Source organism: Saprolegnia parasitica (assembly GCF_000151545.1).
Source record: "Saprolegnia parasitica CBS 223.65 unplaced genomic scaffold supercont2.12, whole genome shotgun sequence".
In the NCBI taxonomy this organism is placed as follows: domain Eukaryota; phylum Oomycota; class Saprolegniomycetes; order Saprolegniales; family Saprolegniaceae; genus Saprolegnia; species Saprolegnia parasitica.
Window position 1 is genome coordinate 252,776 of NW_012156406.1, and position 20,934 is coordinate 273,709.

General features: G+C 60.5%; 3 protein-coding genes across 3 annotated transcripts; 2 read left to right on the forward strand and 1 right to left on the reverse strand.

Annotated features, from left to right (window-relative positions):
• Positions 1 to 261: 261 nt before the first annotated feature.
• Positions 262 to 3,257, forward strand: SPRG_04665 (hypothetical protein). Its single transcript, XM_012343073.1, has 13 exons — positions 262 to 443; positions 554 to 683; positions 729 to 811; positions 863 to 908; positions 954 to 1,232; positions 1,281 to 1,493; positions 1,536 to 1,870; positions 1,912 to 2,257; positions 2,301 to 2,396; positions 2,442 to 2,657; positions 2,705 to 2,859; positions 2,901 to 2,964; positions 3,012 to 3,257. The coding sequence occupies exons 1-13, from the start codon at positions 280 to 282 to the stop codon at positions 3,216 to 3,218; spliced, it is 2,334 nt and encodes a 777-aa protein (XP_012198463.1). The 5' UTR covers positions 262 to 279; the 3' UTR covers positions 3,219 to 3,257.
• A 55-nt stretch (positions 3,258 to 3,312) lies between these two features.
• On the reverse strand, positions 3,313 to 6,103 carry SPRG_04666 (hypothetical protein; the record flags this gene model as incomplete). Its single annotated transcript, XM_012343074.1, has 3 exons — positions 4,976 to 6,103; positions 3,934 to 4,946; positions 3,313 to 3,865 (listed from the first exon to the last, which is right to left on the reverse strand). Exons 1-3 carry the CDS (start codon positions 6,080 to 6,082, stop codon positions 3,313 to 3,315), a joined length of 2,673 nt encoding a protein of 890 aa, XP_012198464.1. The 5' UTR covers positions 6,083 to 6,103.
• Positions 6,104 to 6,764: 661 nt separating this feature from the next.
• SPRG_04667 (hypothetical protein) lies at positions 6,765 to 20,498 on the forward strand. Its single transcript, XM_012343075.1, has 3 exons — positions 6,765 to 9,969; positions 10,017 to 11,870; positions 11,912 to 20,498. The coding sequence occupies exons 1-3, from the start codon at positions 6,790 to 6,792 to the stop codon at positions 20,462 to 20,464; spliced, it is 13,587 nt and encodes a 4,528-aa protein (XP_012198465.1). The 5' UTR covers positions 6,765 to 6,789; the 3' UTR covers positions 20,465 to 20,498.
• The last annotated feature ends 436 nt before the right edge of the window (positions 20,499 to 20,934 follow it).

Here is a 20,934-nt window from a genome sequence, read left to right on the forward strand (position 1 = left end):
CACGACGAAACTCGGCGGGAATTCGCAGGTGTCGACAATCGTTTAAGGGCCCAATGGACGCTCCAAGGAGTTTGGAGACTTGTGCTGGCCACCCGCTGGTTCACGCTGCGCAGTTACGGTACCTCCCACCACACATGTAGCCCTTCAACGTCCACGCTTTTCTTCAAGCAAGAGACCGGTCGAGTCCATCCTGCTGCACGTAGTCAGCGGCCTTTCTGCCAGCGGATTGCCACGATCTTGTGGTGGTCGCGGAAGCTGATTGGCTAAAAAGGCGTCGAAATGCCACTCGAGCGCTTGACGCCGGACCTCGTCCGCGAGATCGCGGCCGAGTACCCGACCTTGAGCAACCTCAACCTGTCGCGGAATGAGATCCGCGCGATCGACTGCGACGTCTCGGCGTTGGCGTACGTGAGCCGCCTGAACCTGAGCCACAACCAGCTCACGTGCCTGCCACCGACGCTGCCCGCCAGCTGCCGCAGCTCGCGCACCTCCTCCTCGCACACAACCGCATGTACGACTTGGTCTCAGATATCTATTAGCACTGTGCGTGTAGTCAGTCTCTCGAGTGGCTGCGCTCGGCGACCGCGTTGTCCAAGCTCGATCTCGCGTACAACGACCTACAGCACATGGACCAGCTCGATGCGCTCCGTGGACTGCCGCTCCTTACGCACTTGACGCTCGAGGTAGCAGTACCTACAGCTCGTACCAACCTCAGCAACGGCGCATAGGGCAACTTTCGCCTCGACGAGTCGCCCAACTACCGCGTTGCCGTCGCGACAAAGCTGCCGCAAGTGACGACCCTCGATGACACGTACACGCCTCTGCGAGTACCTTTCACAATGTGGAAGTACGCTTGGTGTAGGCCCTTGACTGCCGCAGAGAAGGAAGCGGCTAGAGAGGCGCGCGAGGTAGCCGAGAGGCCAAGCTACCGTCCTACATTGCGCATGCCAGAGCCAGCGTCGGTGCCGAATCAAAGTGTCAAGACGCTGACCGTCGAACCTTTCAACGAGACGATCGCTTTGCTCCAAGACCGCGTATCTGCGCTGCAAGAAGTGCTTCGACTCCAAGAATCGCACGTCGTTGCAGCAGGACCAGGATCGGCACCGACGTACGAACGACTCCTCACGCAGTGGCGCACCAAAGTCTTCGAGCTCCTCGTGGCCGCCAAGCGGTCCGAGGCCCTTCAATACACTGTGCAGCAGCGTGCATCCAGCCAACACCTCTCAATCGAGGTAGATTCTCTTAAGCGATCCTTCAATACGCACCGCCATTCTCTGTAGTCGCAGCTAGCGCACACGACACAGCAGAACCAAGCGTTAGAGCAGCGATTGCTGGATGCACGCGCCGCCATCAAGCTCCATGAGCTCCAGACGTCGCAGCTGCGGCAAGAGAAGGCGCTCACCGAGGCCAAGCTGGCCAAAACGGTCACGCGGCTCCAAGACGAGCGAGCTCATTTGCGAGCGACGAGCCACGCTGTATTGGCCTTGCACCAGGTACCTCTACGAGAGTTGATGCCTCCCTACTAGCATTGATAGGACGACGGGCTGGTGAAGCAGCTCGAGCACGCGTTCACACGCCTGCACGAGTACAACCAGCGACTGGAACGATTACTGCGGACGGTCGAGCTCGCTTCGGTAGCGCTCCAGCGCCAGTATGTGCGTCTGCGCAACCAGCAAGCAGCCATCGAAGCGGACAAGCGTGTGTGGATCAAGCGGCTCCAAAAGCGCCCTCGAGCCGCTGATGACGAGCCCAGGATGCAGTCCGTGCGGCTTCGCAACGGCATGGAGGAGGTCCTTCGCGCCGCGTTTCGTCGCCTCGATCCGTACGACACGGGCTTGGTGCACGCGGCCAAGTACCTGCAAACCATCAAGTACGTCATGCAAGAGTGTAAGGATACGATTCCGGAGGTAGGCGCGATGTCTGCGTGCGCAACACTGTCGGCGGTCCCGCCGTCCTCGCGCAGCTCACCCAGCAAATGGAGACAACGCTGAGGTCGTTGTATCCGACGTCGCATGCGACCGTGCACTGGACGTGGGGCGAGTTTCTTCTGGTGTTTTTGCCCGACCTCTCGGATGCGCCAGTGCCAATGGCCGACGTCGTCACTGTTGATGACGTGCCTGTTTCATTTGACGAGACAAGTCATGATGACGTGATCCGTCGACCGACTGTCGACTTTGGCGTGTGGCCGCGTGACGCGCTGGAAGCACACGCGCGTCAGCTCGAACACGAGCGTGCCTTTCTCGTCGCCCGTCTTCAGGTTCGCGCGCACCGCGTTCGACGACGCTCAGTTCAGCATGTAGGAAGACGCGCGGGAGCTCCAAGGACGCGTCGTCAAGGTGCAGTGCCAGTGGCAAGCCAAGACGGACGATCTCGCACGTGCTTTGGCGGCACTCAAGGTCGTCGTACTGCGATACCTCGTGCGAACCTCAAGTTCGATTTAGACAACGATGCAAGAGTCCGAGACGACACGCGTCTTTCGTGAGACGGAGCTCGCCCAGGTCAAGGCGGAGCTCTCGCAGCTCCAAACCGCACATGCCGACCAAGTGCGCGAGCTGGAGGCGCAGTGCTCAAACCAGCGCATCGAATGGGACCGACGCGTGGCCGAGAAGGATGCGCTGCTTCGAAAGACGCAGAGCGATCATCTGCTTGAGATGGAGGTGCGCCAGCGCTTCAGATGCGCGCACGCGATCGCCATATCTCCTAGGACCTACTCGACCAAGTGCGCACCCTGCAAAAAGACAATGCGAAGCAGGAGCTGCACATTCGCCAGCTCGAGCGGCAGTGGGCCCGCGCCCAAGACCAAGCCGAGGCCAACGAGTCGGCCAAGGTCGAGTCTCTGACGCGCAAGTTGGAAAAGCGGTGCGCGCCCGTGTCTCGAAGTCGTTGTCACGCTCGTGTAGGGATGCCGAGCTCATGAAGGTGCGGCGGGAACGGAATGCGCTGCTCGCGACGCTGCGGGACCAGGTGTGCCGACACCCCTTCGTCGCTTGTTGACTCAACCAACCATGTAGGAGAAGAAGCCGCGCCCTCGGTCGGTCGAGATCGAGCCACCAACCTCGCGCACCGACAGCGGGTCCGAGCGTCCACAACCACGACCACCCCAGGAGGCAATGGCGGACGCACCGATTGCGACTCGCTTGGAAGCGCTTTCGAGCATGGCCAAGTCCTGGCTCACGAACGACGAGGATGACGCCATCTTTAGCGGCCCCGAAGTCTAAGCGGCACGAAGGAGTGATGCCCTACGAAAAACGTCCTACCACTCGACTTGCATTCCTCGATGCTTGATACGAGGCTACTCACAAGATCGATCGATTATATTTCAATGTCGCGGCGCTGCGGTGGCCGAATATGACGCATCGTGGAGCCTGTGAGCGTGGGTTTGAACGGCGCCGCGCCGCCATACGGCTTGGGAATGCCGAGTTCGTCCGGCACGTACGCGTTCGGGCGCGGCTCGGCCGTCGTGCGCGTGATCTGCGACGGGACGAGCAGCGGTGTGAGCGCGCGGCGGTCGTCGCGGGCCAATCGCGCGGCCTCGAGTCGGTACCACTCGTGCTCGCACTGCGCGTTGGGCGCGCGACCGTTCTCAAAGTTCCATTGCGCTTCGGCGAACGCGGCTTCGTGGTCGTGCTTTTCTTGCTGGAGCTTCATGGCCGTCGCTTGAAACATGGACAGTTCCGAGACCGTCGCCATCATCTTGCGCGTCGTCTCCTTGATCTTGACCTGGAACGTGTTGACCTTCTTGGCGAGCTGGAGCGTGTCGCCGCGGCCGTCCGCGGCCTGCGCGCGCAGCTTGTCCGAGAGATTGGTGACCTCTTCGAGCACGAGCTCCTTCTCGAGCAGCATTCCTTTTTGAGGTTGAACCGATCTTCGAGGAACGCGAGCTTGGCGCTGAGCTGCTCCTCGTCCGGGTCGTCGCCGTCGAGGGGCCGCCACCGCTCGGCGTTCTTGGGCGTCTCGAGGTCGCGACACATCATTTCGGTCACAATGCGTTCTTGCTTGAGCTCGTGCTGGATCGAGAGGACCTTACTCGCGTACTCTGGCACGAGCGGCACCTTCTTTCGGATCGTTTCAATCTGCCGCTCCATGTCAAGGAGCTTGATGTGGAGCATGCGGCTCTGCTGCTCTTTCTCCTGGATCGCGAGCTCGCCGTCCGTGAGCGTCTTAGCCTGGATGTTGCACTTTTCGTACAAAATGCACAGCTCGTCGTTGCGGTCAATGAGCTGGACGCCGGTCGAGTTGCGCGCTTCGACTGCGATCTCGTATTGTTTCTTGAGCCGGAGCATGTCTTTCTCGGTGACGTTGATGATCGAGTTGAGCTTGTCGATCTGGACGATTTGCTGCTCGACCTGCTCTTGCTTGATGCGATAGAGCTCGTGGCATTTGTTGGTGTCGAGGCGAAGGCTGTCGCGGCTGCACTGCGCCGTTTGGTGCGCGAGCCGCTCTTTCGTGAGCGCCTTGTCTTTGGCCAAGCTCTCGTTCCGGAGCACTTCGACTTCGTTGTGGAGAATTTTGATCTTCTCCTTCATCTCGGCCAGTGCTTGCGAGCTCGCTTGGATCAAATTCACATACTTGTTGCGCTCGTTCTTGACGATGTCGTAGAGCGCCGAGAACTCCTTGAGCCGGTTGTTGGTCTCGTTGCACTTTTTCGCGAAGTCGAGGATCACGAGCTCCTTCATCTTGAGCTCTTGCTGCGTCGCTTTCTCATTGTCGATCGCGGTCGAGGCGGCGCGCGCCTTCATCTCGCGCTGGGCGCTAAGGAGCGCGAGGATCTTGGTCTGCTTGGCCTCCTCCGCGACCCACTGGCCGAGCTCGGTCTCGTAGTCCTTGACCCGCTGCGAGAGCGATTGGAGCTCGTCGACTTTTGCTTTTTCGATCGTGTCGAGCTTGAAGAGACGCGCAATGAGCACGTCCACGTCTTGCTTGAGGTCGACGTGGTCGGCGGCCATCTTTTGTTTTCGGCTTGGATCGCGCGCACTTGGTGCTCGGCGTCCGTCACTTGCACCTCCAAGTTGGGCAAGAGGCTCTTGGCGCTGTCGACTTGCACCATCTTCTTCTTGAGTGTCTTCTTGAGCCGGTCAAACTCCTTGACGAGCGAGCTCTGCCGGTCCGTCTCGCGCCGACTCGTCATTTCAGCGCTGCGCAGTGCGAGATCCAGCCGCGCGCGATCGCCAAGACGCGTCGCGTGCGTCTGCCGCTCGTCCGTGAGGAGCAAACTCACGTGGTCCACGTCGCGCTGGCGCTGGTCGATCGTATCTCGGTGCACGTCGAGCTTGTGGTTGAGTTCTTTCTGGACGTCGTCGGCCTCCTTGCGCTTCTCGTCCTGGGCCGAGCACTGCGCATTCACAATGACCAGTCGGTCTTGCAGGCGCTTGATCTCGTGTTCGAGGTTCTCGACCGCTTTCGCGACGACGTCGGCTTGCTTGGCGATGCGCTCGGGGTCTCCCCGGAGCTTGGCCAGCACTTTTTTCTCGGCATTGTTGGCGGCATCGAGCGCATCGTTGGCGACCCGCAAGCTTTCACAGCGCGCGACCAAGTCGTTCTTGCGCCGCTCTTCTTTTTGGATGTCGACCGAGATGCGCGCGGCCTCGTCGCCGAGCCGCGCGATCTCGTCCGTCATCTTGCGCACTTCGGGCTCGACTTGGCGCGCGTTCTCGGCGAGCATGTCTTCCTTGCGCGTAAGGAGCTCGGCATGCTCGCGCTGGAGCTCGGTGATCTCGTACGTCAAGATCGTCTCGCGGTCGACGCAGTCGGCCAGCTCTTTGCTGGCCTTTTCCTTCTCCTTCTCCAAGTTGGAGTTCATCGCGAGCTCCTCGCTCTTGCGAATGCTCTGCTTTTCGAGCCGGATCTTCTCCGAGAGGAGGTCGCCGTTGAGCTGCTTGGCCTTCTTGAGCAGCTCCTTCTCGCGCTTGTATGTTTCCAGCACATACGACGACAGCTTGGTGTACTTGTCCTTGTACGCAGCTGCTTGCATCGGCGTGAGCATGCCATCCTCGACGTACTGGTCGAGCAAATGCAGCGCCGCGCTGTTCGAGTTGTGCACCGCGGTCCCGTCGACGTCGGGCGCGGCGACCGCGTCCGCCATGCTTGAAACTGGCCCGAAACGATGTCACTTTATATATATACCCTCATTAAATACCGACCAACAAGGGCTGGATTCGCATTCTCCAGCCCGAGTCCTTGCTAGACCTAGAGCACGGGGGCTGTCGGCGCGGGCGAGAGCGTCGACTTGGCGCCTCCGTGGGGGCGACCTTGCGACACACGAAGCTCGCAGCTCGTCGACAAAGACGACGCGCTGTCGATGTATGCTTCGCAGTATAGAGTAGTACCTCTGCAAGGACTTTAGAGCTCTCCAATCGATCGCATTGTCTCTGTAGCAGCCACAGCGAAGGCTAAGTGCAGCGATGACAGCGCTGGCATCGGCAAGTCATTTCGCGCCAAAGGCATGGGGAGCGAATCACAAAACGTGGCCCAAAGTTTGTCTATTCGCACGCCAACCAATGCGAAACGTGACGAGGAGAGAGCGTTCTTTTCTATGTAAAGTACCGTGTAATTAGCCTCCATCGTCGACACCGAGTTGCATATGACTTTTCGCACGCCTTTTAAGCTGGATTTTGGACACTGAGGCCGCAAACGATCCAGCTTGAAGGGCGTGCGAATAGACCATTGGGATGTTATGTAGTATTGGATATGGGGGGCGACGCAACACTGGGTGTTTGTATACCCTGCCATGGGGCGGATCTTTTGGGTGAGGTATTCTGTGACGTGCGTCGAAGAGGACGAAGGGGAAGCATGGAAGGGGACGCGGTCGAGAGCGTCGCCATCGAGCATGAGATGGAGACGGCCTTCCTCGCGCAGCTTGTCCTGGACATCAGCACATCCTTCTTCCAGATCGGGAAGCACATGAGCCTCCGGGGCGACGACGGCGCCTACAACGAGGCCGTCGCCGACGACTTTGGGCTGGACACGGAGACGCTGCGCCACTTCATCACGGACCCGGCGATCCGCGTGCTCCGCGTGCTCTGCCGGGACAGCGGCGACGGCGTCAAGCTCTCGCTCGAGACGGGCGAGAAGGAGAAGCCCAAGGCCAAGCGCCAGAAGGTCCCCACGTTTTGCCTCATCAAGACGCTCAAGACGCGCGACAAGCTCACGCGCGACGGGTCTGTGAACTCGCAGCTGCAGCTCGTGACGCTGGGCACCGAGGACATTGGCACGCTCGTGACCTTTGTGCAGCACTCGTTCGCGCCGCTCTTGCAAGCCCACGAAGGCCAAGAAGACGACGGCGGCCAGAGCCAGAGCAAGCGCATGCCGCTCATTCGGAAGCGCCTCAAGGAGCTCGAGGTCGCGATGGTTCAGTTCCAGAACAATGTCGAGATCCCCGACGTCGACTTGAAGATCCACCCGGACATTCAACTCGCCGCCGACAAGCTCCGCGACTCCAAGCAGATGGGCAGCATTGACGTCGACGCGCTCGGGTTCTCGGATCGGCTCAACGACACGGCGTTCCTCAACGACATTCAAGCAGGCGTCAACCTCTGGATCAAGGAAATCCAAAAGGTCACGAGCCTCGTCAACGAACCCGTGGGTGGCTCGGCGACGCAAGAGATCAACTTTTGGAGTGACTTGCACCGCGCGCTGCTCGCGACGCAGAAGAAGCTTACGTCGCCCGAGGTGGAGATCACGCTTGCGATCTTGAAGCAGGCGAAGCGGTACCTCGTCACGGTGACGTTCGCGGCCGACCACGGCCTTGGACCTGCGCTCAAGACGGTCTCGAGCGTCATGAACCTGATGAAGGATTTTTCGCTCAACGCGATCCTCTCGGCCACCGACATCCCACAGACCACGAGTGGCATCAACACGGTGTTTTTGCAGCTCAAGAAGGTGCGCCTTGCGGACGAGTACAAGCTCTCGCGCGTGCTCTCGCTCGTCGAGCTCGTCTCGAGCGATCTTGCGCACCAGATCACGACCGTTTTGCGCACGTACAACCTCATCCAAGTGTCGTACGAGCAGTTTGACGAGGTCGCCAAGCAGTGCCACGACCTCTTCTTGACGTGGCATCGCCAGCTGCACGCGTTCCAGGAGCTTGTCAAGGACCTCAGCAAGCGCCGGGGGACGTCGAATTTCGACCGCGTGAGCTCGCTCGTCGATATGAGCTTAGAGCACCTCGCGATTGAAGAGCGCATGAAAGAGCTTCATGAGTTCCGCGAGCAGCACGAAAAGCTCCGCGTCGTCATCCAACGTGTGCTCTCGAAAACGACGGACGGCTCGGAGGACATGCTCACGGACATCAACGCGGCGTATGCGCAATTCAGCGCTCTTGATGCCTTCGATGTCTCGGTCGACGGGTCGGAGACATGGAAGCAAGCGCGCAAGACGTACGAAGTGTGCATCGACCGCATCGAGGGAAGCATCATCGCGTCGCTCACGAACCGCCTCAACTCGACGTCGACAGCCGATGAGATGTTTCGCGTCTTCTCCAAGTACAACCCGCTCTTCTTCCGGCCGCGTATCCGCAGCGCCGTGCAGCAGTTCCAAATGCGCTTGATTGAAAACGTCAAGGAAGACGTGACGGAGCTCCAGGTCAAGTTCCGTGCCCATTACTCGTACTCGGAGGCGTCGCGCATGAGCAAGTTGCGCGACATCCCGCCGATTGCGGGCGCCGTCATGTGGTCCAAGCAGATTGAGCGCAAGCTGCACATGCTTCTGAGTCGCGTCGAGAGCGTGCTCGGGAAGGGTTGGGAACAGCACGTGGAGGGCAAGGCGCTCAAGCAGGTCGCGGACGCGTTCCTCTCCAAGCTCGACGCGCAGGCCATCTTTGATCACTGGGTGACCGAGCTCGTGAGCGTCCCGACGTTTGACGTGCGCAACATCATCCTCAACATCGTCGCCAAGCCGTCGTCGGCTGGTGAGGACGGCATTGAGCGCGAAGTGTGCGTCGCGTTCAACCACCAGATCGTGACGCTTTTCAAGGAGGTGCGCAACCTCGAGTGGCTCGGGTACCGCGTGCCGTTCACACTCAAGATGATCGCCGAAGACGCCAAGGACAAGTACCCGCATGCCATGTCGCTGGACGCGAGCTTGAAGACGTACAGCAATGTGTGCAAGCGCATCAAGCCAGGCTTCGAGACGCTGAGCGCCTCGTACGTCCGCGAAGTGCGCACGACGATCGCCAAGACGTTTACGAAGGACAATGAGATTCGGTGGCACGCCGACCACCTCGGCGACTACGCCCTGGACTTGGCCGCCAAGGTCGAGACGCTCAGCGACAAGGTTGACGAGCTCTGGCGCAAGCAGACCGACATTGAGGCGTGTGTGAACGCGCTCTCGACGGCCGACGAAGCCACGTTTGGGGACTCGCTACGTGACATTCAAAAGATCGTCGACGAGCTCAACCTCGCAGGCTACAACAACCTCCATGTGTACGTCAAGCAGCTCAACACGCGAATCGGCAACGTGCTGTGCGGCCGCTTGGAGTCGGCGCTGCAGCAGTGGGTGCACGCGTTTACGACCGAGGCGCCGAGCGCGCTCGTGTCCGAGAAGGTCCACCAAGTGCTTTTGAAGAACCAGATTCTCGTGCTCGAACCGTCGGTGGCGCAGGCCAAGGCCATGTGGTTGCAAGAGCTCGAGACGATCGTGTCGGGCATCTGCCACCTGGATAAGATCCAGAGCTCGACGTACGACGCGTTCCAGCCGCTCGTCTCGAACGCATCTCCGAGCCGGCGCCGCGCAAAACGCAAGGAGAACTCGTTCCAAGACGTGCTCAAGATGCTTCCGCCGGGCCTGCTCCTCTCTTCGTACGACGTTTTGCACACGTGCCTGCATGCGATGGAGCAGTATGTGCTCACGTGGCTGCAGTACCAAGCGCTCTGGGACATGGAGGCGAGCCGCGTGATTGGCAAGATTGGCACCGACATTGGCCAGTGGCAGCAGCTTCTCGTTGAGATCAAGGACGAGCGCTCCAAGTTTGACACGGTCGTCAACACCAAGCGGTTTGGCCGATGCTCGTCAACTTTCAGCAGGTCCAGGCCCAAGTCAACGTCAAGTACGACGCGTGGCACACGGAGTTCTTGTCCCACTTTGCAGAGATGCTCTCGTCGCAAGTTGCGTCCTTTTACACGGAGATCTCGGCCAAGCGGTCGCTTCTCGAGATGCACACGCTCGAAGCGGCGACGTCGCAGGTCGTCGCGACGGTCACTATGATCCAGGAGCTCCGCATGGCCAAGCCCGAGTGGGAGCTCTTGATTGAAGGCTTTCTTGCAGGCGAAAAGGTGCTCAAGCGCCAGCGCTTCAAGTTCCCGCCGTCGTGGCCCGAGCTCGCCAACGTCGAGGGTGAGTGGGCGGCGTTCCTCCAGCTGCTTCAGCGCAAGACGGACGCGATGGAAAGCCAGCTGCCGCAGCTCCAAGCCAAGATTATGGATGAGCACAACGTCTTGACCAAGAAGATCGAGGCGACCGTGACCGAGTGGGACGCGACCAAGCCACTCCAGGGCGCCCAGCTTCCCCAAGCAGCGTTGGACTTGATCCAGCTCTTTGACACCAAGCTGACGCTGCTTGCGCAGGATACCAAGAAAATGGAGGCGGCGCGAAAGGCGCTCAACCTTGTCTCGCGCGGCAACGTCTCGTCAAGCGACGCCGACTTGCTCGAACGTACGATGGAAGAGCTCGGGGGTCTGCGCGAAGTGTGGTCGTCGCTGGCGGCGACGTGGTCGCGCATGGAAGAGCTCAAGGAGTCGCCGTGGTCGGCGGTGCAGCCGCGCAAGCTCCGAAAGCAGCTTGACGAGCTTCTCGACGGTCTCAAGGCGCTGCCCGCACGCGTCCAGCAGTACGAAGCGTTCGACTATTTTTTCCAGGCGATGCAGTCGTACAAGAGCACGAACAGTCTCCTGACGGACCTCAAGTCGGACGCGATCCGCGACCGGCACTGGAAGCAGATTTTGCGCCTCCTCAACATCAAGTCGTCCTTCTCGGAGCTGAGTTTGCGGAGCTTGTGGGACGCCAAACTCGCGGCGCACGACAACACGCTCAAGAGCATTATCCGCACGGCGCAAGGCGAGATGGCGCTCGACGAGTTCCTGCGCCAAGTTGCCGAGCACTGGACGACGTATGCGCTGGATCTGGTCAACTACCAGAACCGGTGCCGCATCATCAAGGGCTGGGACGACATGTTCTCCAAGCTCGACGAGCACCTCAACAGTCTCCAGAGCATGAAGCAGAGCCCGTACTACCGCGTCTTTGCCGAGTCGGCCGAGAACTGGGAAGAGAAGCTCACGCGCGTTCGGTCCATCTTTGACTTTTGGATTGACGTCCAGCGCCGGTGGGTGTACCTCGAGGGCATCTTCTTTGGCTCGGCGGACATCAAGCAGCAGCTGCCAAAGGAGTACGCGCGGTTCCAATCCGTTGACAACGAGTTTGTGTCGACAATGAAGCGCGTGACGCACAAGCCGCTCATTCTCGAGGTCTCGAGCATCCCCAACTTGCTCCACACGCTCGAGCGCCAGCAAGACATGATGGGCAGCATCCAGCGCGCGCTCGGCGAGTATCTCGAGCGCCAGCGCGCGGCGTTTCCCCGCTTCTACTTTGTCGGTGACGAAGACTTGCTCGAAATGATTGGCAACAGCAAGGAGCCCAAGCAGATCCAGCGCCATCTCAACAAGATGTTTGCCGGTGTCGCGGCTCTTGAGATGAACGACGCGGGTGCGATCATTGGTCTTGTTTCCAAGGAGGGCGAGGTCGTCCGCCTCAAAACGCCTGTGCTCCCGAGCGAGGACACGCGCATCAATGTCTGGCTCGCCAACGTCGAGAAGCAAATGCGATCGACACTGGCGTCGCTGCTCGAAGAGGCGCTCGCGACGACCGGCGACTACCTCGCTTGGGTTGCGGCCTTCCCGCCCAAATCGTGCTTCTCGCGACGCAGGTGCAGTGGACGGAGCAGATCGAGGCTGTTCTTCGGAGCCGCAGCAACGACTTTAGCGCGGTTGTCACGGCCGTCGAAGGGCTACTGCAGCTCCTCAGTGAGCGCGTTCTCTCAGATCTTGCACAAGACGTCCGGAAGAAGTACGAGCAGCTCATTACGGAGCTTGTGCACCAGCGCGATGTGACGCGCCGTCTCAACAAGGCGCAGCTCACTGGCTCGGACGACTTCCGGTGGCTCTACCACATGCGCCATTACATGTACCCGAACGAAGTCGACCCGCTCAAGAAGCTGCGCATTTGCGTTGCGAACGCGTCGTTCTCGTACGGCTTCGAGTACCTTGGCGTTGGTGAACGCCTCGTGCACACGCCGCTCACGGAGCGCTGCTACCTGACGCTGACGCAAGCGCTGGACTTTGGTATGGGTGGCAACCCGTTCGGTCCCGCCGGCACGGGTAAAACCGAGTCGGTCAAGATGCTCGGCATGCAACTCGGGCGCTTTGTGCTCGTCTTCAATTGCGACGAGAACTTTGACTTTCAAGCCATGGGCCGCATCTTTGTCGGTCTCTGCCAAGTCGGCGCGTGGGGCTGCTTTGACGAGTTCAACCGCCTCGAGGAGCGCGTGCTCTCGGCTGTGTCGCAGCAAATTCTGGCGATCCAAGGCGGTCTCATCCAGCGCAAGAAGACGGAGGCGACGTCGTCCGTCATTGAGCTTCTCGGCAAGTCGGTTCTCTTGCACCCGGACGTTGGCATCTTTGTGACGATGAACCCGGGCTACGCGGGGCGCTCGAACCTCCCGGACAACTTGAAGCAGCTCTTCCGCAGTATTGCGATGGTTGCGCCAGACCGCGAGCTCATTGCACAGGTGATGCTCTTTTCGCAGGGCATCACGACGGCCGAGTACATGGCGGCCAAAGTCGTCCTCCTCTTCAACCTCTGCGAGGACCAGCTCTCGAAGCAGCCGCATTATGACTTTGGCTTGCGTGCGCTCAAGTCGGTGCTCGTTTCGGCGGGCCAGCTGAAGCGCAACTTGACGGCGACGTCGACCGCATCGATCGCCGACATTGAAGCCGAAGCGCTCATCCGGTCGGTGTGCGACACGGTCGTGCCCAAGCTCGTGGCGAGCGACGTGGCCATTTTTGAGACGCTGCTCCAAGGTGTCTTTCCCGGCACCGACGTGCACCGCGTCAACGAGCCCGAGCTGCGCGCGCAGATTGTCGAGATTGCCACCTCGAAGCATCTGGTGCCGCACGACAAGTGGGTCGAGAAGGCGCTGCAGCTCTACCAGGTGATGCAGCTCCGCCATGGCGTCATGCTTGTCGGTCCCAGTGGCATGGGCAAGACGACCGCGTGGAAGGTGCTCCTAGAAGCCATGGAGCGCGTTGACGGCAAGAAGGGCGAGGCGTACGTCATCGACCCAAAGGCGATTTCGAAAGAGCAGCTCTACGGCACGCTCGACAACACGACGCTCGAATGGTCGGACGGTGTCTTTACACACTTGCTGCGCCAAGTCCTCAACAACGTGCGTGGCGAGAGCGAGAAGCGCCACTGGATCCTCTTTGATGGTGATGTGGACCCTGAGTGGGCCGAGAACCTCAACTCGGTCTTGGACGACAACCGGCTTCTGACGCTGCCATCGGGCGAGCGCCTCGAGATTCCGCCGAACGTCTGGATCATGATGGAGACGGAGACGCTGAAGTACGCGACGCTCGCGACTGTGAGTCGCTGTGGCATGGTGTGGTTCGCAACCGATACGCTCGAGACGTCGCACGTTGTGGACCACTTTCTGCAGTCGATCGCCAACGACAGCAGTCTGCGAACCACGTTTGCCATGCAGGACGACGAGTGGGCCCACTTTACGGCAGCGCGAGGCATCTTTTCCGAGACGTCGCGCGCGCTGTTTACGACGTCACCGCTCGTTGTTCACTGCCTCGAGTTTGCCATGTCGCAGCCGCACATTATGGACGTCGACCGGCTCCGGCTGCTCATGAGCATGTTTTCGCTCTTGTCCAAGGGGCTCGTGCACATTGCCGAGTACAACGAGTCGCACAGCGACTTTCCCATGAACGAAGCGCATGTGCAAGCGTTCACGCCCAAGTGGCTCGTCTTTAGTATCATCTGGGGCTTTGGTGGCTCGATGGACATTGCGCACCGCGTGAAATTGGCCGAGTTTCTGAGCAGCATCAACACGAATGTGCCGCTGCCGACGCTCAGCACCGAGAACGCGAGTCTTCTCGACTTTGAGGTGCAGGTCAAGGACGGCGAGTGGGTGCCTTGGGTCTACTCGGTGCCGCAGCTGGAGCTCGAGAGCCACCGCGTGCTCTCGACCGACGTGGTTGTGACAACGGTCGATACGGTGCGCCACGTCGAAGTCCTCCGCGGCTGGCTGGCGCAGCACAAGCCCCTCATCCTCTGCGGTCCGCCGGGCTCGGGTAAGACGATGACACTGACGTCGACGCTGAACTCGCTGCCCGAGTTTGAGCTCGCGAGTCTCAACTTTTCGTCGGGGACGACGCCGGAGCTCATTCTCAAGACGTTTGCGCAGTACTGCGTGTACAAGAAGACGCTCCAAGGCACGATCATGATGCCGCACGCGCCGGGCAAGTGGCTCGTCGTCTTTTGCGATGAAATCAACTTGCCGCAAGCCGACAAGTACGGCACGCAGCGCGTTGTGACGTTCCTCCGGCAGCTCGTCGAGCAAGGCGGGTTCTGGAAGGAGAAGATCTGGGTGCACCTCGAGCGCATTCAGTTTGTGGGCGCTTGCAACCCGCCGACGGACCCCGGTCGTGTCCCGCTCTCGTCGCGTTTTCTGCGGCACGCGCCCGTGCTCTTTGTGGACTTTCCCGCGTACAACTCGCTCAAGCAGATTTACGGCACGTTCAACCGCGCGCTTCTGAAGCTCACGCCGAGCCTGAAAGCGTACCAGGTGCCCGTGACGGACGCGATGGTGGAAGTGTACCACAAGAACCAGACGCGCTTCACGGCCGAGATGCAGCCGCACTACATTTACTCGCCGCGCGAACTCTCGCGCTGGATGCGCGCCATGTACGAGGCGATCGAGCCCCTCGAGTACGAGATCGACGTCGAGACGCTGGTCAAGCTCCTCTTCCACGAGAGTCTCCGGCTCTTTATGGACCGCCTCGTGACGCCCGACGAGCGCGACTGGTGCTACGCGACGTCCAAGTCGGTGCTCCAGACGCACTTTCCTGGCCCCTCGCACGCGCTCGAGACGGGCGTCGGCGTCCACCACGAGCCGATTCGGTTCAGCACGTGGCTCAGCAAGCACTACGTCCAAGCGACGACGTCGGAGCTGCGCAAGCATATTGAGGCGCGCCTCCGGGTGTTTTACGAAGAGGAGCTCAACGTGCCGCTCGTGGTCTTTGACTCGGTCATCGACCACGTGTTGCGCATCGACCGCGTGCTTCGGCAGCCGCTCGGCCACTTGCTTCTCGTCGGCGAGAGTGGCGCCGGCAAGACCGTCCTCTCTCGTTTTGTGAGCTGGATGAACGGCATGTCGGTGTTCCAGATCAAGCTCACGACCAACTACACGCTGGCCAACTTTGACGACGACCTCCGCGTCGTGCTCAAGCGCTGCGGCTGCGACGGCGAGCGCATCTGCTTCATCTTTGACGAAAGCAACGTGCTCGACGCGGCGTTCCTCGAGCGCATGAACGCGCTGCTCGCGTCGGGCGAAGTGCCGGGTCTTTTCGAGGACGACGAGCACACGTCGCTCATGCACGCGTGTCGCGAGGCCATTCGGCGCGACAATGTCACGATCGAGAACACGGACGACGAGCTCTTCAAGTACTTTACCAAGCAAGTGCAGCGCAACATGCACGTGGTGTTTACGATGAACCCGGCGGCCGGCGACTTTCAGAACCGCAGCAAGACGTCGCCCGCGCTCTTCAACCGCTGCGTCGTCGATTGGTTTGGCACGTGGTCGGACCACGCGCTCGCCCAAGTCGCATCCGAGTTTACGCTGCCGCTCGACTTTCAAGAGACCGACTACGTCATGCCGGGCGAAGCGCGTGCGTTCTTGGACGCGCTGACGCCGAACTTGGCGTACACGTTCCACGATGCGGTCGTCGGGAGTATCGTCCAGTTCCACCACGCGGTGCTGGAGCTCATGCACCGCCTCGCCAAGCGCCACGCCAAGGCCAACCACATTTCACCGCGCGACTACCTCGAGTTTATCCGGCACTTTGTGACGCTCTACGGCAAGAAGCGCGGCCAGCTCGAGGAGCAGCAGCTGCATCTCAACGTTGGTGTCGAGAAGATTGTGGCAACGCACAACCAAGTCGCGGAGCTTCAGGCGCAGCTCGGTGCCAAGGAGAAGGAGCTGCAGCGCAAGGACGTGGAAGCCAACGAAAAGCTGCAACTTATGGTCGTCGAGCAGAACGAGGCGCAAAAGAAGAAGAAGGAGACGGAGAGCCTCGCGGCCGATCTCACCAAGCAAGACGACGAGATCCGATCGCGAAAGGTCGTCGTCGAGCACGACCTCGCGCAGGCCGAGCCAGCGCTGCTCGAAGCACAGTCGTCGGTCAACTCGATCCGCAAGACGCAGCTCGATGAGATTCGTGCGCTCGCGCGGCCGCCAAACGCCGTGCGCTTGACGCTGGAAGCCGTCGCGATCATGCTGGGCGAGTCGGCGCTCGACTGGGCCGACCTGCGCAAGTTTATCCGAAAGGACGACTTTATCGCGTCCGTGGTCAATTTCGACTCGGAGAAGCTCACGGCCAAGCAGCGCGCGGTCATCAACGGCAACTACCTCTCCAAGACGGACGAGTTTGACTACGAGAAGGTCAACCGTGCGTCCAAGGCGTGCGGCCCGCTCTTCAAGTGGGTCGTGTCGCAGATCAACTACACGGAGATTCTGCACCGCATCCAGCCGCTCCGGAACGAAGTCCAGACGCTTGAAGACCAGAGTGCGGGTCTGCGTCAAGAGTACACGGAGGCAACCGCTATGATTGCGCAGCTCGAGACGCGGATCCAGAGCTACAAGCAAGAGTATGCAGCGCTCATTTCCGAGGCGCAGCTCATCTCGAGCGACATGGCGACGGTCAAGAAGAAAGTCGAGCGCTCCGTGGCGCTGCTCGAGAACCTCTTGAGCGAGCGCGAGCGCTGGGAGGCGGGCTCCAAGGAGTTTGAGACGCAGATGAAGACGCTGGTCGGCGACACGCTCCTTAGCGCGGGCTTTCTCACGTACCTTGGGTTCCTCGACCACCAGCAGCGCAAGCTGCTCGTCGAAGACTGGCGCGACATTCTCGTCTCGATGCGCGTGCCGACGACGGAAGGCCTCAGCTTTGTCGAGTACCTCTCGGCGCCGGCCGATCGACTCTTGTGGGCCGCGTCGGATCTGCCGTCCGACACGCTCTGTGTCGAAAATGCGATTGTACTCGCGCGCTTCCATCGCTTCCCGCTCATCATTGATCCGTCGGGGCAAGCCGCGAGTTTCATGATCAACCTCTTCAACAGCAACCCAACGACCAAGATCTCGCAAACGTCGTTTTTGGATGCGTCGTTTATGAAGGTGCTCGCGAGCGCGATCCGGTTTGGTACGGCGCTCCTTGTGCACGACGTCGAGAACATTGACCCGATTCTGAACCCCGTGCTCAACCGCGAGCTGTACAAGACGGGCGGCCGCGTCTTGATCCGCCTCGCCGGCGAAGAGATCGACTACTCGCCCGACTTTCGGCTGTTTTTGATCACGCGGGACCCGAGTTGCCGCTTCTCCCCCGACATTTGCTCGCGCGTGACGTTTGTCAACTTTACCGTCACACCGAGCTCGCTCGAGTCGCAGGCGCTCGCGCTGCTGCTCAAGAGCGAAGAGCCCGAGATTGACGCGAAGCGCTCGTCGCTGCTCAAGCTACAGGGCGAGTACAACGCCAAGCTCCGGCAGCTCGAGGACGCGCTCTTGCAGCAGATCAACAGCGTCCAGGGCAACATTCTCGACGACGACCGCGTCATCAACACGCTCGAGAGCATGAAGGCCGAGGCGGCCGACATTACGGCGCACGTGGCCGACACGCACGTGACGATGGCCAACATTGAGCTCGCGACCAACAAGTTCAAGCCGCTCGCGCACGCGTGCACGCAGCTCTTCTTTACGCTCGAGAACCTCGGGTCGGTACACTTTTTGTACCAGTACTCGCTCGCGTTCTTCCTCAAGATGCTGACGAGCGTGCTCACGTCGACATCGTCGGACCCGGACGGGCGCCTCGCCTTCTTGAGCAACGCGCTTTTCGCGCAGATGGTGCGCCGCGTCGCCAAAGGCCTCCTCGAAGACGACAAGCTCATGTTTGCGCTGCGCGTCGCCCAGGTGTACTTGGAGCTGCAGCACCACCAAGCAGGCGCCGACGTGCCGAGCCAGGCCGAGTGGGACGTCTTCTTCCAGCGGTTTGGCGGGGCCAAAGCTGTACCAGCGCTCACGGCGGTCGCACATGATGTGCGGGATCGCGTCGGAAAGTTGCTTGGCGCTGCGTCTTTCGCGGCGAACGCGGCGCATCTCGAGGCCAACCAAGACGAGTGGGCTTCGTTCCTTTGTCACGCGGCGCCTGAGACGGTCGTGCCGACGGGCTGGGACGTGGGCGTGACGTCACCGTACCGCGCGGCGTTCCGGACGATGGCGCTTGTGTCCGTCTCGCGCCCGGACCGGTTCCCGTTTGCCGTCGAAGCGTTCTTGGTGGCCGTCTTTGGTGTGGACTTTCCGTGGCGCGGGCAGGTCGAGTTTGCCGACCAAGTCGCGCACGAGACGGAGGCGACGCGGGGCATCCTCCTCTGCTCCAAGACGGGCTTTGACGCGAGCGGCCGCGTCGACGAACTCGCGGCGACGCTCCAGAAGCGGTTTGCGTCGGTCGCTATGGGCTCGGCGGAGGGCTACGACGCGGCCGAGAAGGCGCTCAACACGGCCATCAAGCAAGGCACGTGGCTCTTGCTGCGCAACGTGCACCTGTGCCCGTCGTGGCTGCTCACGGTCGAGAAGAAGCTCTACTCGGTGCGCGACTCGTGCCACAAGGACTTTCGCCTCTTCCTCACGTCCGAGATTCACCCGCAGCTGCCGCTCAACCTCCTTCGGCTCTGCGACATTTTTGTGTTTGAGCCGCCGAACGGCGTCAAGGCAAGCATGCTCCGCACGTTCTTGGACGTGCCATCCGAGCGCGTGAACCGCGCGCCGACCGAGCGCGGCCGGCTCTTCCTTCTCCTCTCGTGGTTCCACGCCGTGCTCCAAGAACGGTTGCGCTACGTCCCGATCGGGTGGTCGAAAGCGTACGAGTTTAGCCAGAGCGATTTCAAGGGCGCGTGCGACGTCATGGACACGTGGGTCGACAGCATTGGGCGGGGCCGCGCGCACATCTCGCCCGACGCGATTCCGTGGACAGCGATCAAGGTCATTCTCAAGGAGTCGTTGTACGGCGGCCGCGTCGACAACAAGTTCGACCAAGCCTTGCTGGATACGCTCCTCAACACGATCTTCTGCGCCGAGAGCTACGAAAGCACGTTTGCGCTTGTCGACGGCGTCGTCGTCTCGTCGGGCAAGACAAAAGAGCAGTTTGCCGACTGGATCCACGCGCTGCCGAATGCCAACTCGCCCCAGTGGCTCGGCCTCCCGAGCTCGGCCGAGAGCATGCTCTTGACCAATCAAGGCGCGCGTACGCTCCGACACCTCGCGCTCATGCAAGACAGCCTCGGCATGGACGACGGCCTCGAGACGGACGATGTGGCCATGACGTTTGGCAACGCTGGCGACGCCCGCCCCGCGTGGATCCAGGCGCTCTCGCAAAGCGTCATGACGTGGCGTGCGCTCTTGCCGTCGTCGGCCATCACGTCGACGCAGGCCGCGTTTAGCAACCCCGTGTTTCGGTGCCTCCACCGCGAGATCGAGGTCGCCAACGCACTCCTAGATAGCGTGACGTCGCTCCTCTCCGACATTGCCGCCGTGTGCACCAACACGCTCAAGCCGTCCAACGCGATCCGCGACGCGATGCAGGCGCTGCACAAGGGCGTGCTGCCGACCGACTGGCTCGACGCGTACGTTGTGCCAAAGGACATTTCTCTGCTGGAGTGGCTCCACGATTTTGCGCGCCGTCTGAGCCAGCTCCAAACGCTCTCGCAGCTGCCGATTCAAGACGTGCTGCACGGCGGCGTCTGGCTCGGTGGCTTTTTCTCGCCCGAGGCCTTTTTGACGGCGACGCGCCAAGTGATTGCAGCCGAGCTCCACTGCTCGCTCGACGAACTCGATGTGGTCGTGACACTGACCAACGAGCACACTGGTGGCTTCCCCGTGCGCGGTCTGCACCTCGAAGGCATGGATTGGACGCCCGAGGGCGGGTTTCAAGTCACGGACGCTCTGCACTCGGCGCTGCCGTCGTGCTACTTGAGCTGGCGCCCCGTCAAGGAGATGGACCCGACGCAGCTCCGGAAGCTCCCCGTGTACCTCAACACGCACCGGCTCGTGATCCTCTTTGAAGTCGCGATCCAAGTCGACCAAAAGCAGTTTGGCCATCTCTGGACCGAGCGCGCGGTCGCCTTTACGGCGTGGCACCTCGAGCAGGCGTAGTAAATGCCATTCAAAATACATGGGACTACATGTGCTTTGGTGTGCGTTTTGAGACGAGGACGAGTCGCACACTGCAATGACCAGCGCCTGAGATAGACCACGCACTGGTATATCCAGAACGAGTCGCTATCAAATCCAAACCACACCAGACCAGTTGACGTTGTAGTCATGTACTACCAGATTCCGCTTTCAGAACAAGTCGTTCCAGATGATGGCGTATTATAATTAGAGCCGATAATTCGGTTGCCTTTTTGACGAGACGGTATGCTAAATAACGGACGACTACCGCATAAATTGTGGGGACCTAACAAACGTGCCTAATAAAAGCGAAGAAGAGAAGAAGAGAAGGTCGACTTTCGAAAGACGTTCTATCGTCCCATCGTCCCGTCATCCATCGCCATGTCCTTCGAAAGTTGACCTTCTAGCGCCGTTGAACGATAAAATAGATGCCGTATAAAATACACTTGATT